The sequence below is a fragment of the Hyperolius riggenbachi genome, chromosome 3, assembly GCF_040937935.1.
Source record: "Hyperolius riggenbachi isolate aHypRig1 chromosome 3, aHypRig1.pri, whole genome shotgun sequence".
Lineage (NCBI taxonomy): Eukaryota > Metazoa > Chordata > Amphibia > Anura > Hyperoliidae > Hyperolius > Hyperolius riggenbachi.
The window spans coordinates 467,815,368-467,833,288 of NC_090648.1; the positions used below are offsets into that span (position 1 = coordinate 467,815,368).

At 42.5% G+C, this 17,921-nt stretch overlaps 1 protein-coding gene across 8 annotated transcripts in view; it reads right to left on the bottom strand.

Moving 5' to 3' along the window:
• Positions 1-17,921, bottom strand: part of CNOT4 (CCR4-NOT transcription complex subunit 4) — a 184,407-nt gene that overhangs the window by 42,457 nt on the left and 124,029 nt on the right. For 6 of the 8 annotated variants that reach the window (XM_068277966.1, XM_068277962.1, XM_068277964.1 and 3 more), the window contains exons 8-9: positions 17,561-17,716; positions 17,048-17,113 (exon numbers count right to left, since the gene is read on the bottom strand). The exons of the other annotated variants lie outside the window; for them this stretch is intronic. In XM_068277966.1, coding sequence (XP_068134067.1) covers positions 17,048-17,113; positions 17,561-17,716 — 222 coding nt within the window. The remainder of the gene's footprint in view (positions 1-17,047; positions 17,114-17,560; positions 17,717-17,921) is intronic. 8 annotated transcript variants of the gene reach the window in all.

Sequence of the window (17,921 nt, forward strand, 5' to 3'; positions counted from 1 at the left end):
TAGAAGCTGTTAAGTTTCCATTAAAGAAGACATTAACTTTTGCACAGGAGACAAGAAAAAATATAGACTATGAATAGAATACTAATTGTCATGGTCCAGATGTTTTGATGTTGCTGCAACACAGCTTGCTTCCGCTACTCTCTGGATTGGCATTGGACCAAAGGCAGTAGCCAATGTTTTGGATTAGTCCAAATCAAAGCTGAACACATATACATACAGTGATGTGAAAAACTATTTGCCCCCTTCCTGATTTCTTATTCTTTTGCACGTTTGTCACACTTAAATGTTTCTGCTCATCAAAAACCGTTAACTATTAGTCAAAGATAACATAATTGAACACAAAATGCAGTTTTAAATGATGGTTTTTATTATTTAGTGAGGGAAAAAAAACATCCAAATCTACATGGCCCTGTGTGAAAAAGTGATTGCCCCCCTTGTTAAAAAAAAAAACAACAACTGTGATTTATCACACCTGAGTTCAATTTCTGTAGTCACCCCCGGGCCTGATTACTGCCACACCTGTTTCAATCAAGAAATCACTTAAATAGGAGCTATCTGACACAGAGAAGTAGACCAAAAGCACCTCAAAAGCTAGACATCATGCCAAGATCCAAAGAAATTCAGGAACATATAAGAACAAAAGTAATTGAGATCTATCAGTCTGGTAAAGGTTATAAAGCCATTTCTAAAGCTTTGGGACTCCAGTGAACCACAGTGAGAGCCATTATCCACAAATGGCAAAAACATGGAACAGTGATAAACCTTCCCAGGAGTGGCCGGCCGACCAAAATTACCCCAAGAGCGCAGAGAAAACTCATCTGAGAGGCCACAAAAGACCCCAGGACAACATCTAAAGAACTGCAGGCCTCACTTGCCTCAATTAAGGTCAGTGTTCATGACTCCACCATAAGAAAGAGACTGGGCAAAAATGGCCTGCATGGCATATATCCAAGGCGTAAACCACTTTTAAGCAAAAAGAACATTCAGGCTCGTCTCAATTTTGCTAAAAAACATCTCAATGATTACTGAGACTTTTTGGAAAATACCTTGTGGACCGACGAGACAAAAGTTGAACTTTTTGGAAGGTGAGTGTCCCGTTATATCTGGCATAGAAGTAACACAGCATTTCAGCAAAAGAACATCATACCAACAGTAAAATATGGTGGTGGTAGTGTGATGGTCTGGGGTTGTTTTGCTGCTTCAGGACCTGGGAGGCTTGCTGTGATAGATGGAACCATGAATTCTACTGTCTACCAAAAAATCCAGAAGGAGAATATCCGGCCATCTGTTCGTCAACTCAAGCTGAAGCGATCTTGGGTGCTGCAGCAGGACAATGACCCAAAACACACCAGCAAATCCACCTCTGAATGGCTGAAGAAAAACAAAATGAAGACTTTGGAGTGGCCAAGTCAAAGTCCTGACCTGAATTCTATTGAGATGTTGTGGCATGACCTTAAAAAGGTGGTTCATGCTAGAAAACCCTCAAATAAAGCTGAATTACAACAATTCTGCAAAGATGAGTGGGCCAAAATTCCTCCAGAGCGCTGTAAAAGACTCGTTGCAAGTTATCGCATACGCTTGATTGCAGTTATTGCTGCTAAGGGTGGCCCAACCAGTTATTAGGTTCAGGGGGCAATTTATTTTCCACACAGGGCCATGTAGGTTTTGAGTTTTTTTTCTCACTAAATAATAAAGACCATCATTTAAAACTGCATTTTGTGTTCAATTAAGTTATCTAACTAATAGTTAACTGTTTTTGATGAGCAGAAACATTTAAGTGTGACAAACATGCAAAAGAATAAGAAATCAGGAAGGGGGCAAATCGTTTTTCACATCACTGTAAATTTAACAAAAAAAAAAGTTGCATCAACTCGAAATGGTCACCCCTAGTTAGCAAGAGGAAGCGGGACTTGTAGTTCACTGTAAGTAGGTTGCCAGGATGTAGAGGCGAGCAACATCTTAACGGGAACCTGAAGCGAGAGGGATATAGAGGCTGCCATATGCAATTCATTTTGAACAATACAAGTTGCCCGGCAGTCTTTCTAATCTTTAAAACTGCATTAGCGTTTGAATATCACACACAGTCATATTTTTGTCAGAACCACCTGATCTGCTGCATGCTTGTTCAGGATCTATGGCTAAAAGTTTCAGCGACAGGATCAGCAAGACAACCAGGCAACTGGTATTGTTTAAAAGGAAAATATGGCAGCCTCCATATCCCTTTCCCTTCAGGTACCCTTTAAGATGTTGCTAGTCTCTACCTACTGGCAACCTACTTTAACCACTTCAGCCTACAGAGTCGAAAATCGTATGCATCCGAGCAACGTTCACCTCCCATTCATTCGCCAATAAATTTATTGCTACTTATCACAATTATTTGATCTATATCTTGTTGTTTCCGCCACCAATTAGGCTTTCTTTGGGTAGTACTTTTTGCTAACAATTATTTTCTAAATCCATTTTAACAGGAAGATTAAGAAAGAAATGAAAAAAAATCATTATTTCTCAGTTTTTGGCCATTATAGTTTGAAATTAATATACGCTACCGTAATTAAAACTCATGTATTTTATTTGACCATCTGTCCCGGTTATTATACCATTTAAATGATGTCTCTATCACAATTTATGGCGCCGATATTTTATTTAGAAATAAAGGTGCATTTTTTCAATTTGCGTCCATCACTACTTATAAGCTTATAATTTAAAATAATATAACAACACACTCTCTTGACATGCATATTTAAAAAGGTCAGACCCTTGGGTAACTATGTTGTTTTTGTTTTGTTTTTTTATTGTAATTTTTTTTCTTAATAAAAATTGTATGTGGGTAATTTTTGGTGTGGGAGGGAAACCGCTAATTTTAAATGGAACATACAATAATTGTTTATTGAAAAATGTAAAAACTATTTTTCTATGTATCTTTTTTGACAAAAAAAAAAAATTGACAAATATGTCTTTGAACGAAAATAAAGAATAAAAAAAAAAAAAAGAAAAAGAAAAATGTATGTGGGTGCAGTTTACTATTTGGCCACAAGATAGCCACAGTCAAAAAAGTCCTGGATGTGAACGATCTCGTATCCAGGTACTAAAAGAAGATGGAGAAGTTTCCTGGGGGCAGAAATACCACGCTCTCTCAATAGAAAGAGTCGGTTTTTCTGCGTGGACGTTAGATTGGTGAATGGAAATTATATTCCCATTCACTGATCGGGGGGCTAGCGGCGGGAGTGCGCCCGATCGCGCGCACCATGCAGAGGCAGCAGCAGAGCCTATCTGGACGAGTAAGTTCGACCAGATAGGCCGAACTGGTTAAAGGGGCCCATATACTGGTCGATTTCAGCCATCACTCGATTGATTCGATCGGCCGCAAATCGATGGCCAATCGATCAATTGGTGGCCGATTTCAATTTGGTCTGACAGGATGGAAAATTTAGGTCGATCTGCTGCTGGCATACAGATGCATTGGATCTAATGGTGCAATAATGCATTTAGATCCATTTTTAATTGATTTCAGAATGAAATCTATGGGAAACCTGTTCCTAGTGTGTGGCACACATCAGATTCCTTTCAGATTTGACCTGACCGGCATCTGACAGATGTATCTGATGGTCGAATGTGCTGCAAATCTAATCACTGTACGGCCACCTTAAGCTTGTTAGGATAGTCACACAGAGCTACGTTTTTCCACAGCAATAAACACTATTCCAAGTAACCGCTTTGAGAAGCTTCCTTTTTAAGTTATGAGTTTAGCTGAGCTTCAAAGCATGCAGGTCAACAAACAAAACAATAAGCATGACTTGAAATCAAAGCTGCTGGATCAAACAGCCGCCTGCCACACACTCTGCCAGTTTTAAGCGTCACAGAATGTAAATTTCTCTGAAGGATTCTTGCCTGAGGGGTGTCACAACGTTGCCTGGGACATCAGATGATCATCACATGGACACCCAAATATCTCCGGGTATGTCTGATGCTATCCATACACTCATCCATAGCCTGATTATCTAAACGATTGATTACGGAGCCTCATGCCATGGGACTGAATCTCAAACACAGCTCAACAAAACTATCAAAAGTAACTGCTCTGTCTGCTGCCCTGCTAGTTTTGTGCTACTTTGTTATTTAGTATTTATATAGCGCCAAAATCTTCCCCAGCGCTGTACAGAGTATATTGTCTTGTCACTTAAAGTGGATCCGAGATGAAAAACTATAACAAGTAACTTGTCTATATATCTTATTTAAAGTTTAGATAGCTTACACAACAAATCTAACTGCAAACCGCTTTAACAGAAAATTATTATTTCTTCCTGTGATACAATGAGGGCAGCCATGTTGTTTGTAGACAATACACAGGCAAGCTGATAGCATCTCCAGCCCTCACCTCAAACCCCTCTCCTCCTCCCCTCTGTCTCTGAAATCTCTGGCTAGTAACACCTCCCCCTCCTCCTGCCCAGACTGAGCTCTCATAAGCCCTTACTATTGTCTGAAAATGCCAAGACATTCTGAAAAGCTGTGGGCGTGGCTTGTTTAGTTTATATGGAATTAGATTATTAAAACAAAAACGTATTTGGCTTGAGGAATGCCCTATAAAATATATGAAAAGAACACAATTATGCCATGAGTGAAAGTTTATCTTGGATCTACTTTAACTGTCCCTCAGAGGGGCTTACAGTCTAATGCTTGGTACACACTATGAGATTTTCTGGCCAATTTAATGCCAGATTGATTATTTCCAACATGTGCGATTTGCTTTACGATCGATTTCCTATTAAAATGAACGGAAAATGCTCAGAAATCGATCGGAAAGCAGATCGAACATGTTGGAAATTGATCTGACCGTAAATTGGCCAAAAAATGTCAAAGTGTGTACCCAGCATAACCCCTACAATAGTCACATCTATGTATGTATTGTGTAGTGTATGTATCGTAGTCTAGGGCCAATTAAGGGGGAAGCCAACTAACTTATCTGTATGTATTTAGGATGTACAAGGAAACCCAAGTGCCCGGAGGAAACCCAAGCAGACACAGGGAGAAGTGCCCTGGTTGAGATTTGAACTGGGGACCCAGCAATGCAAGGGGAAAGTGCTAACAAATACGCCACCATTCTACTTGATGCACTACAGTACTGAGCAGCTGGATAGTGCACTGATTCACTACATTTAAAGTAGGAGAAAAATGGTATGAATCCTGGCTGGAGCCAATAACTAACAGTAAGGAGTCTTTGGGCAAGACTGCCTGCTGTTCTGGGGTCACCTACCGCGCCCTTAGTGGCTGCAGCATTCAAAGTACCTTTAAGGACCACTATTGTGAAAAATTCTCCCAGAGTAACGTGCTATAAAATTACTTTTCTCCTATGCTGCTATCCCTTATGCTAGGTACACACCATACAAATGTGTGTTAGATAGATGGTTCAATAGATAATTTCCGACATGTCCGATCTTTTTTCTGATCGATTTCTCATAGAAGTGAATGGAAATTTATAAGAAAAGATAACACAATCGAATCGGTAATCGATTGGATGGAAAAATCGACAAAGCATTAGAGTGGGTAGTAGAAATCTGGTAGATCTGACAGGGTTTGGACTATTCCATTTCCTCATGGGGAATTGTCAAGGCTTTTCATTATTTTCAAACACCAGTGCTAAATTGCAATTGCTCAGTACAACTGCCAAATATTGTGCAAATGAGTAGGCATCTTTGTATAGATCTTTTTACTGGGAGAGCATTTGTAAAAACTAAAGCAGTGGCTGGATAGTGTAATGGTTAAGGGCTCTGCCTCTGACGTGGGAGTTCTGGGTTCAAATCTCGGCTCTTCCTATTCAGTAAGCCAGCAGCTATTCAGTAAGGAGTTCTTTGGGCAACACGGCTGCTACTGCTACTACTACTACTGCCTACTGAGTGCGCTCTAGTGGCTGCAGCTCTGGCGCCTTGAGTCCGACAGGAGAAAAGCGCTGTACAAAAAAAGGAATTATTATTATTATAAAATACTGAGAATCCCCCAGAAAGAGATAGACTTGCCTGAAACCTGATATTACATTAAGTGTAATCACACTACCGAATGAAGTACTGGTGAAATAGATATGTAACACTTTGCCCAATTTTAGGCTTGACCTTAATGTACATGCACTAAAGAGGAACATATAACAGGGTCTCTCCTCTCTAGGTCAGAGTCAAAAAGTATACATTTTCTGTCCATAGAGATTTGCTAAAAGCAATGTGCGTACATTTATTGTGCACTCAGAAGTTCTCAGGTGTGCCAAACATGAGTTGCAAAAGACTGTTTTATCTGCAGATGTCTTTGCTGATCCCCCCCCCCCCCACACACACACACAAACAAATTATTGTGGGGTGTAGCTATCCTGTAGATATAGTCACTAACAGTCTAGACCAGGCTTTCTCAACCAGGGTTCCCTGGAACCCCAGGGTGCCTTGAGGACTCTGCAAGGGTTCCTTGGCATTTCCCCCCATCGTGGGGGAAGTATAATAGAGCACATTATAATAGGTAGCACTGTAACAAGAAGCACTAAATTGGGGCATCAGGAGACAGTATAAGGAATGGCAGTATAATGGGGGTAGTGAAATAAACAGCCACACATACTTTTAAAGACCATGCCTCCTGCAAAATAAATGCAGGGGTTCCTCGAGATCAAAAAATTGTTTGCAGGGGTTCCTTGAGATCCAAAAGTTATTTGCAGGGTTCCTCCAGGGTAGAAAAGGTTGAGAAAGGCTGGTCTAGACATATAATATCTCAAAAAGTATAATATAAAGTATAAAAGTATAATATACAATCTCTATGGCACTAATGAGTACATCAAAAGCACAAAATCTACTTTGTTGTAATGGCTGGTAGCTGCTTGTGTACCCAGCCTAACATATAGTAACAACAAAGGAAATAGGCCCCAAAGGGGATAAATAGACACCTTCACAGAAGGTAGCTGGGTTGGAATTAAATCACCATTGAGGTGTATAGTGTGAGGAAGAGTGTGTAAGGAAAATAGGTGCCATTTAACAATTGTTTCACCTCATTTATCGAGGCGTCGTCAGGAGTTTGTGATGCACAAAATGATACACTATATACAATATATACAAAGAGCAATCCCCCCACCGAACAACAGAGATTCCCGCAGCAACCCGCTCAAGTCAGAGCTGAGTGTATACTGTGCTGAGTGGTTTAAATATGCCCCTCCGTCATTGCCCCTTTTGAGAGAACCTCCTCCATATGTATGTCCATCCTCGTTCCTCCCTTGCCTTTAAAAACGTTATGCCCCGTCCTGTGTATCAATACCTGCACGGTGTGTGTACACCGATCGCCGCATTGGGGGATTTCCTGGTTGCGACGTCACGTCCTGTGACGTCACGTCCGCCCCCATTCGGCAATGCTGATAGGCCATTCGGCTGGGAGCATCAACCCCACCTCTTCGTTGCCTCGGTGACCGTTTGTGATGGTAAGTTGTCGGGGCCACATATACAAACATAACAATGGACGCCATGCCTCCGCATTAATTAGACGCATCGATCGCGTCAAATCTCTAAGTGCGGGCCGCCTACAATAGATGCATTAGTCGCGTGCCCTAGTGATTGGCTAGGCTCTGGCATAGGATATACTTATTTCTTTACAGTATATATCCCCATCCATTAGACCCCAGCGTTTCACATAGGTCTAAATCGCAGGGTCCCTGTCGCTGGGACAACAATTACAATATGAGAAATTTAAATAGAACAACATGCCCTTTACCTATATCCATCACAAACTTTATATATTAAAAGGGGGGGGGGGCAGGAAAGGCATTGAGCATGGGCAAAGGGGGAGGGGAAAAGGAAGGAGGGGGGGGGGGGGGGGGGGGAGAACGATCACAGGTGCGGGAACACCACTCAGCTAGAGGTGTGGAAAAATAGAAAACTAGATGTGGGGAGTATGTGGAACTCAAAAAGAGCCTATCTATATATCATATTTAATGAAAAAATGTGTCAGAAAAACGGGGGTAACCCGATAAACAATTGAATTCTCGATTGTCAGATAAACCCTTTAATGGAGAAGTCTTCATTTATCCCGCGGGGCGCAATAGTGTCCAGTCGAAAAATCCATGCCAATTCAAGTTGTAGTAGCTTTTTGTCCAGGTCTCCGCCTCTTTTGCCCTGTTTCCATTGTTGCAGCCCCTGGAAGGAGATATTCATGGGATCAGATTGATGGTAGGTGTTCATGTGTTTTGCCACTGGAGTGTCCCGCTTGTGTTTTATATCCCCCACATGCTCAAGGACTATCTTTCAATGCCCGGGTAGTCTTCCCTACATATAGATCGCAATCACAGCTGGCAACATAAACAACCCCCCTTGTATTGCAGTTAAAAAATGACCTGATGGTGAAAGTTCTACTCCCCATTCTTGCACAAAAATTATTTTTTGCTATGAAAGGGCATGCTTTGCAGTGTCCACATTTAAAACAACCAATTGGTTTAGGTGGAAGCCAGTTAAGATGTGTTTGATCTACTTTTGATCTAGAAAAAGCACTATGAACCAACTTGTCCCTCAGATTTTCAGTACGTCGATAAGTAATCAACGGTTTTAAGGATAAATGTCTCGTGAGCTCTTTGTCCTGATGTAGGACAGGCCAATATTTCTCCATAATTTGATGCGATTGATTCGAAAAAGAGCCTATGAGTCTCACTGTACTACCATTTTTTGTCACTTCAGGGGATCTATTTTCACTTAATGTCTCCTCTCTTTTTTTGGTTTTCGCTCTCCTATATGCTTTTTCTATTACATTATCTGGGAAGTTTCTCTGATGAAATCGTTTTCTAAGGAGATTGCTTTCTTTCTCAAACTCATGTTCAGTCGAGCAATTTCTCCTTGCCCTTAAGAACTGTCCCACAGGGATCCCCGTTTTCAATGATCTTGGATGGGCACTATTCCAATGGAGTAAAGAGTTTGTCGCCGTCGCTTTCCTGAAAATTTTTGTATTAAGCACTCCATCAGTGCTTTTTGTGATTTCAAGATCAAGAAATGTAATAGTGACCGGGTTAATCTCAAAGGTGAAATGCATTCCTATCTGATTGTTAAGAATTTCCACAAAATTTACAAACAAATCTCTTGGCCCCTCCCACAAAAGCAAGACATCAATAAATCTCCCCCAAAAGGAAATGTGGGACGTGAAAAAAAAAAGCAAATCTTCATCAAACACACAGGTATCTTCCCACCAGCCCAGGAATAGATTTGCATATGAGGGGGCGCAAGCCATCCCCATAGCACTGCCCCTGAGCTGGTGGTACCACCTGCCATCAAACATGAATGTATTATGGGTAAGGATGAAATCCAGAGCTTTGACAAGGAAATTGGAATGTGCACTCAGATGTGTCCCTCTAGATCGAAGAAAGTATTGTACAGCCCAGATGCCGAGGTCATGTCTGATGTTACTATAGAGGGTCTCGACATCCAGGCTCACAAGAAGGGTAGTGCTGGAGACCTGAACCCCCTGTATCCTTCTCAGAACATCCTTAGTGTCTCTTAGATATGATGGCAATGACTCCACAAAAGGCCTTAAAAACGAGTCAACGTATTGGCTTAAAGCATCCGCTAGATTGTCCCTGCCCAACATAATTGGTCTCCCTGGGGGGTCCACCTTATTTTTGTGTATCTTGGGCAGGGCATAGAAGACAGACGCAATCTGATGTTTGGATGCTTGTTTAAGATGTTCATAATCATTTTTGTCCAATGCTCCCTGAGTGAGGCCATCAGATAAAAGGTCTATCAGTGCTTTTTTATGTTCTATAATGGGGCTCATCCTCAGCAGACCATATTGATCCCTTTGGTTCAAAAAATTTTCACACATGTTAATGTATTTCATTTCATCCATAATCACTATGTTCCCCCCTTATCAGTGGGCTTGATAATGATGTCTCTGTTTGAACACAGGGCCTCCAGGGCCACAGCCTCTCTCTCTGTGAGGTTACTCTGCTTGTCCCCTCTGCAATGGATCTGTTTTTCCAGTACACACATATCCCTTACCACCATATTTACAAAGGTCTGTATATGAGTGTGCTGTGAAAATGTCGGACAATATGTACTCTTCTAATGAAGAGTGCTGGAAGGGGTCATACCCTTGTCACACTCACTCTCAGCCATGAGTTCGTTGAGGGCTTCAAGGGCCTGTTTTTCCAGGCGACTTTAATTTTTTTCTTTTCCCCTCTCGGACTCATGCAGCTTAATGAGAGACAATTTCCTTGCAAAAAGATGGATGTCCTTTGTCCATTCAAATGCAGAAAATTATTTAGATGGAACAAAAGTGAGACCTTTTTGTAAGACCGATATCAGATCCTCAGTCAGGACTAAATTTGACAGGTTGACAACTTTCAATGGTGATTCTGCATATACTTCATTCACCACTGATGTGGTTCTTTCCCCATTCGTTTCCCCCTGTATCCCCATTTCTCCCTGTTTCTGAGAGTTGGTGTACTCTTTGGGAGAGGTTTGGGTTGGCCACTCTGGGGGGTTTTTATGGCTTGTCCTAAAAAACCACTTCTTGCCCTATAGTCAGATGGTTCTTGGGGGTTCTGTTTGTGTTTTTTTGCCACTGTTTTTTGGTGCATGACCCTTTTTCGGGCTCTTATGTTTCTTGTTATGTATCCTGTCAGTGCCGGCTGATGAATCTGACTCGGCCTTTGATGGTGGTTCACTCTCCAACTGGGATTCTCCTTTATTATCTATAGGGGCTTTTTTCTCAGCCCAGGAGTATATTCTATGATTCTTAAAATCCTCACTGTGCCTCAAAAATTTACGTTATTTGCGTGCCTTGATGTCCTCTCTGTAGAGATTAAGACGAGACTCTAATTTGGCTTCGAGTCTATCAAAATCTGGGTGTGCAGAGGCCTCAAAGATAAGATTTTGTTGTTCAAGTTTAATTTTTGTTTTTTCTAAAAATGTATTTTCAAAATCCCTTAGAAATGTCATCTGCTTAAGAGTTTGTCTTGTCTTTAACTCCTCCCACCCTTTCATGAATTCCCCATCATCAGTGTGGGAATGTGGTTTTGTGAGATTTCTCAGTCCTCTAACCGTAATATTCTCCTTAAGATAGACGTCAAAACTAGCTACCTCCCATGCAGATCTTGTATAATCTTTATATGTTTTAAAAATCTCCATAAATCCTGGTTCAATATCTACTCTCTTGGTAATTGAATCATCCTCCACACCTGTTTCTGTGATATATAAGGTTTCTCTCACTTCTCTTGTGAGAGAGTCAACAGTTGGGAGATCAGCTGACAAATATGCCATACCCTAACTGTTTGAATCAATGAGGGGTGCTCGGTGCACCCAGACAATATATGAGAAAATATAATCACACTACCGAATTAAGTACTGGTGAAATAGATATGTAACACTTTGCCCAATTTTAGGCTTGACCTTAATGTACATGCACTAAAGAGGAACATAGAATAGGGTCTCTCCTCTCTAGGTCAGAGTTAAAAAGCATACATCCTCTGTCCATAGAGATTTGCTCAAAGCAATGTGCATACATTTATTGCCTACTCGACTGAACATGAGTTTGAGAAAGAAAGCAATCTCCTTAGAAAACGATTTCATCAGAGAAACTTCCCAGATAATGTAATAGAAAAAGCATATAGGAGCGCAAAAAACAAAAAAAGAGAGGAGACATTAAGTGAAAATAAATCCCCTGAAGTGACAAAAAAATGGTAGAACAGTGAGACTCATAGGCTCTTTTTACAATCAATCGCATCAAATTTATCAAATTATGGAGAAATATTGGCCTGTCCTACATCAGGACAAAGGGCTCACGAGACATTTATCATCAAAACCGTCGATTACTTATCGACGTACTGAAATTCTGAGGGACAAGTTGGTTCATAGTGCTTTTTCTAGATCAAAAGTAGATCAAACATCTTAACTGGCTTCCACCTAAACCAATGGGTTGTTTTAAATGCGGACACTGCAAAGCATGCCCTTTCATAGCAAAAAAGAAGAATTTTTGTGCAAGAATGGTGAGTAGAACTTTCACCATCAGGTCATTTTTTAACTGCAATACAAGGGGGGGGGGGGGTGTTTAGGTTGCCAGCTGTGATTGCGATCTCCTATATGTAGGGAAGACTACTTGGCCATTGAAAGATAGAGTCCTTGAGCATGTGGGGGATATAAAACACAAGCGGGACACTCCAGTGGCAAAACACATGAACACCTACCATCAATCTGATCCCATGAATATCTCCTTCTGGGGGCTGCAACAATGGAAACAGGGCAAAAGAGGCGGAGACCTGGACAAAAAGCTACTACAACTTGAATTGGCATGGATTTTTCGTCTGGACACTATTGCGCCCCGCGGCCTAAATGAAGACTTCTCCATTAAAGGGTTTATCTGACAATAGAGAAAATTCAATTGTTTATCCGGTTACCCCCGTTTTTCTGATAAATTTTTTGATTAAATATGATATATAGATAGGCTCTCTTGAGTTACACATACTCCCCACATCTAGTTTTCTATTTTTCTACACCTCTAGCTGAGTGGTGTTCCCGCACCTGTGATCGTTCTCCCCCCCCCCCCCTTTCCTTCCTTTTCCCCTCCCCCTTTGCCCATGCTCAATGCCTTTCCTGCCCCCCCCCCCTTTTAATATAGAAAGTTTGTGATGGATATAGGTAAAGGGCATGTTGTTCTATTTAAATTTCTCATATTGTAATTGTAGTCCCAGCGACAGGGACCCTGCGATTTAGACCTATATGAAACGCTGGGGTCTAATGGATGGGGATATATACGGTAAAGAAATAAGTATATCCTATGCCAGAGCCTAGCCAATCACTAGGGCACGCGACTAATGCATCTATTGTAGGCGGCCCGCACTTAGAGATTTGACGCGAACGATGCGTCTAATTGATGCGGAGGCATGGCGTCCATTGTTGTTAGGTTTGTATATGTTGCCCCAACAACTTACCATCACGAACGGTCACCGGGGCAACGAAGAGGTGGGGTTGATGCTCCCAGCCGAATGGCCTATCAGCGTTGCCGAATGGGGGCGGACGTGACGTCACAAGACGTGACGTCGCGACCAGGAAATCCCCCAATGCGGCGATCGGTGTACACACACCGCGCAGGTATTGATACACAGGACAGGGCATAACGTTTTTAAAGGCAAGGGAGGAACGAGGATGGACATACATATGGAGGAGGTACTCTCAAAAGGGGCAATGACGGAGGGGCATATTTAAACCACTCAGCACAGTATACACTCAGCTCTGACTTGAGCGGGTTGCTGGGGGAATCTCTGTTGTTCAGTGGGGGGATTGCTCTTTGTATATATTGTATATAGTGTATCATTTTGTGCATCACAAACTCCTGACGACGCCTCGATAAATGAGGTGAAACAATTGTTGAGTGGCACTTATTTTCCTTACACACTCTTCCTCACGCTATACACCTCAATGGTGATATCAAACCAACCCAGCTACCTTCTGTGAAGGTGTCTATTTATCCCCTTTGGGGCCTATTTCCTTTGTTGTTACTATAGGTTAGGCTGGGTACACAAGCAGCTACCAGCCATTACAACAAAGTTGTGCTTTTGATGTACTCATTAGTGCCTGAGAGATTGTATATTGTATGTCTAGACTGTTAGTGACTATATATCTACTGGATAGCTACACCCCACAATAATTTGTGTGTGTGTGTGTGGGGGGGGGGGGGGGGGGGGGATCAGCAAAGACACCTGCAGATAAAACAGCAACTCATGTTTGGCACCCCTGAGAACTTCTGAGTACACAATAAATGTATGCACATTGCTTTTAGCAAATCTCTATGGACAGAGGACGTATAATTTTTAACTCTGACCTAGAGAGGAGAGACCCTATAATATGTTCCTCTTTAGTGCATGTACATTAAGGTCAAGCCTAAAATTGGGCAAAGTGTTACATATTACAGTAAGTGACAGCAACTTAGGAGAAAAGTAATTTTAAGCACAAATGTACATCTTATATGTAACTTTTTCAATTTTACAATTTTCTGTGATATAAGTAAACCTATATTTTCTACCAGAGCCACACCCAGGTGAACAATGATGTGTCAAAAGTACCATCACAAGTGAACTGGCCTTGCAGAGTCCTGAGGTCAATTCCTGACCGTGGCACTTTGTATGGAGTGTGTACATTCTGTGTTTGTGTAGGTTTCCTCTGGGCACTCTGCCTTCCTCCCACATCCCTAAAATATGCACTCTGGTAGGCTTTCCCTAGACACTGATGCTAGATTGTAGCACAGTATGACTGGGGTACCCAGAGTTACACACGACCAAGGTAGTTTATTAAGTGCGTTCCAAGTGGCCGCTGCTCTCCCTATTGCGCTTAGAATTCTCCAGGAAAATACTGTAGCACTCCCCAAACGCTCTCATTTCATATAAATAAATCCCTACAATATTAATTTCTGTGGCTGCACATTTTGCAGTAAGCGTAGAAGGGACGCTTGTCTAAATGTGGCTCTGTGCGCCCTTACAGGCTGAAAACAAACGTAGAGCTGCATGCGTTTTTACGATAATGTTTGTTCATGTTCAGTTTGTTTTACCTCTCTTGAATTATAAGCGTTTTGCACTAGGGTTCTTTAGAGTAGCCACTTTAACCTCTTGAGGACCACATGCTTACATTCCCCCTAGTGACCAGGTCTTTTTTTACTATTCAGCCGCTCATGCATGACTGTTTCCTCTGTGCACAAGCGTCTCTGTGCTACTGCGCAGGCCGGCAGTGCAGCTGCACCTACAGACAGGAGTGCAGACACAAAGAAGAAAAGTGTCCCAGCGAGTAGCGGTGGGCTCAAGAAGTATCGGAAAAACCTCGGGAGCATCCAGCGGCTTCCCTCTACTGAGGTATCCAAGGTTGTGTACATGTTATTAAGGCTAATGGAAAAGCATTGGCACTGCAGTTGTGGTAACACTGGAGGACAGCAGTGGAGGAGAGAGGCTGGCTGCAGATTGTGACCTGCTGGCACTAGCAGCGTTCTCATACCTGGGCTGTACAGTTAAATGATTCAGTGGAGAACTACAAAGATCGGCACTGCTGTCTTCGTGGTTTATTAATACCCCACACGTTTGTGCAAACATCGAGAAAATTCACATACCATTCATCAGCAGGACATACGGGTGGGTGCAGGGGAGAGAGCATAAAGGCTGTTTCGCGTAGATGCCTCCGTAGAAGAGCACTGTGCGAAACGGCTGTCGGCTCATGCTCTCTCCCCTGCACCCACCCGCACTTCCTGCTGATGAATGGTATTTTTCTCGATGTTTGCTCAAACGAGTCAAGTATTGTTGAGTTATTAATAAAGTGAGAAGACAGCAGTGCCGATCTTTCTCTTTTTCCACTCCATCACGTTATTAAGGTGCTGGAAAATGTGGGCACAGGGTGACGCTAAAAAACGGTTCAACCTGTTAGGCCCGGTTCACACTTGCGGTTTTGCAAAAACCGCACCGGATGTCCGGACCGCACCGGAGCCGGATCGGACCTGAACCGTACGGTTCCTGTCCGGATCCGGTCCGGTTGCATACGGTTTCCGTGCGGTATGAACACGGTTGCGGTCCGGATCCGGATTCTTAAAGAGATAACAACCTGTATAAAAACAAAAAAAAATGTTGGGGTCTGGGAGGTCAGCAGAAGGGGGACCTGTGGAATCAGGCCCTCCGCTGTTTAGCACTCACCTCCACCTCCAACATGCTGCCAACATCTCCAGCTCGTGCTGCTCCACTCCAAAATGGTTGCCCATGTGTCCCCGATACAATATCGCCGCAACAATCCTCATAGGAAGTGGGGTAGAACATCCGGATTTTTTGCCAGTGTGTTGTGCGCTCTCCGGTTCTCATTGGTTTCCATTGGCCGGATGGTGCAGTCCGGCTCCGCCCCGGATACGGCTGCCGGAGGAGCCGGACCAAAAAATAGCACATGTTGGAACGGACACCGGAGTCCGGATCCGGTCCGGCTCCGGTCCGGACGAAACGGACACATGTGAACCCTGGCATAGACTTACATTGCTATGCCGTGCGTCCGTTTCGTCCGGCCAGCATGCGGTGCGGCTCCGGCACGGCTATTCCGGATAGCCACCGCTAATGTGAACCGGGCCTTACTCCCAAAGTCCCGGCGGCATTAATTATTACCCCTCCAGGCTGCCGTGGACTGAGGAGTAAGACGTTAAATTATGCTGTTCATAGTTTGGGCTCCGTCTCTTGACAGTGCCTAAATTACTGCCTAAATGCAGCTATACCCGTAATTCCCTTTATGGCCTATGCCGGTGCCTGCTGTGCTCAAATTTCCAGTGCTGTTTTTGCCTGACTTGACAAAGGCTTGCCTCTTTAAAAGTCACAGGTTTGCTTTTAAAGTGGACCCAAATTAAAAATTCAGAAATAAAATCTATTTTCTCATTTATAATAATAAATAGCAGCCTTTTTTCAGCTGCATGATGACAAATATAAAATATTTTACATTTATTGGAGGAACCCCTCCCTTCCTTTCAGATTGCCGGGACAAAATCCGGCAAACTGGTGGAGTAGGTGGTGTCCGGCAATGGAGGAATTGCTAATGGCTGCCCACAGTATAACCCTAGTTATGAAAAGAGACGGGTGAAAAGCAGGCACTGAAATGCTCATAGGTTTGAAGGAGTGTTTATTTATCTTTGTATGTGTTAGAGTGGTGCAACTAAGTATTTTTAATTTAAAAAAATGTTTGGTTTGGGTCCGCTTTAAGGTTTAAAATAGGGGGCGAGTGTGTTAGCCTCTAGGATGCCTGAGGAGTGTAACGCTGTGAGTAAACACACGGGGTCAATCAGCGTTCACTTGGAAGGTGCCTTCCAATCAGGACTGCATTGGGCGCCAGTACTGCTGAACCACACTGCCTGCATAAGGGACTCTACTGTAGTGCCAATACAGTACAACACAACAAAGGGTTAGTGCAGGTCACAAATAAGCCAAGTCCACTATCCAAACCAACCAAACAAAAACAACAAAAAAATTGGGTAGCAAATAATGGAGTTTAAAACAATTTTTGTTCAATTTCAGTGATATCCCAAAGCCCAACATGTCACACCTACGTACCTTAAGCCGTCGTCTATGACCCTGCCAAATTTGGAAACACTATGCTCAGTCGCATCCCAAAACAGCCTAAAAATTGGTGAAAAACAGGGTGTTTAAATGGTGCAGTGGTGCTAAATAAAAAACAGACTGTCTGGAAAGATTGAGAGGCCTACACTTCAGAAGGAACATGAAAGGTAAACTAGGAAAAGGTACAATGCATGGTGCTGATCTTTTTAAACTAAGGCCCGAAAGAATAGACCCATCTCCTAGAAAGCAGAAACAACAACGGGTGTCTAAAAGGAGGTGGTTTACATTAGCTGAACCTGTGTGGACAATCTAAATCAAAAGGTCCAGAGGAACTCCTAATGGGATAAAGGGGGACATTCTTATATCAGTGCAGCATGGAGAAGGGATGATGTACTAAGCTACAAGTGGAATGAGACATGTAGAGATGGAAGATTGGAAGACGGTCAAGAAGATGAGGAAAATGATAAAAAGAGTGAACCACTCAAAGAATAGAGGCGGCCCATTTACCCGAAGCCTGTGTCGGGCTCATCTGGAGTCAAATGGTTGGTATCTAAGCCATTGTCTAATAGGGGAGGTGAATTTCCGGGCTCCAGTGTTAAACCGTTGGCTGATCTGCTTGAGCTCTGTAATGACGGCCAGGACTCTTTGCTATTACTGTTGAGTCTAAAGAAACAAAACAAAAACGGACAAGATGCAAAACAGAGGGGAAAAAAAAATAATAAAAGCAATGAATGAAAAGTAAAACACATAAAAAATAAAAATAAAATCTGCATGAAGTAATAAAATCAAGTTAGGAAACTAGTCAGTGAGCGATGCGCCCCTTCCTGAGGGATAGACAATATCCTTTACAGGCAATTTAAGGAGTACT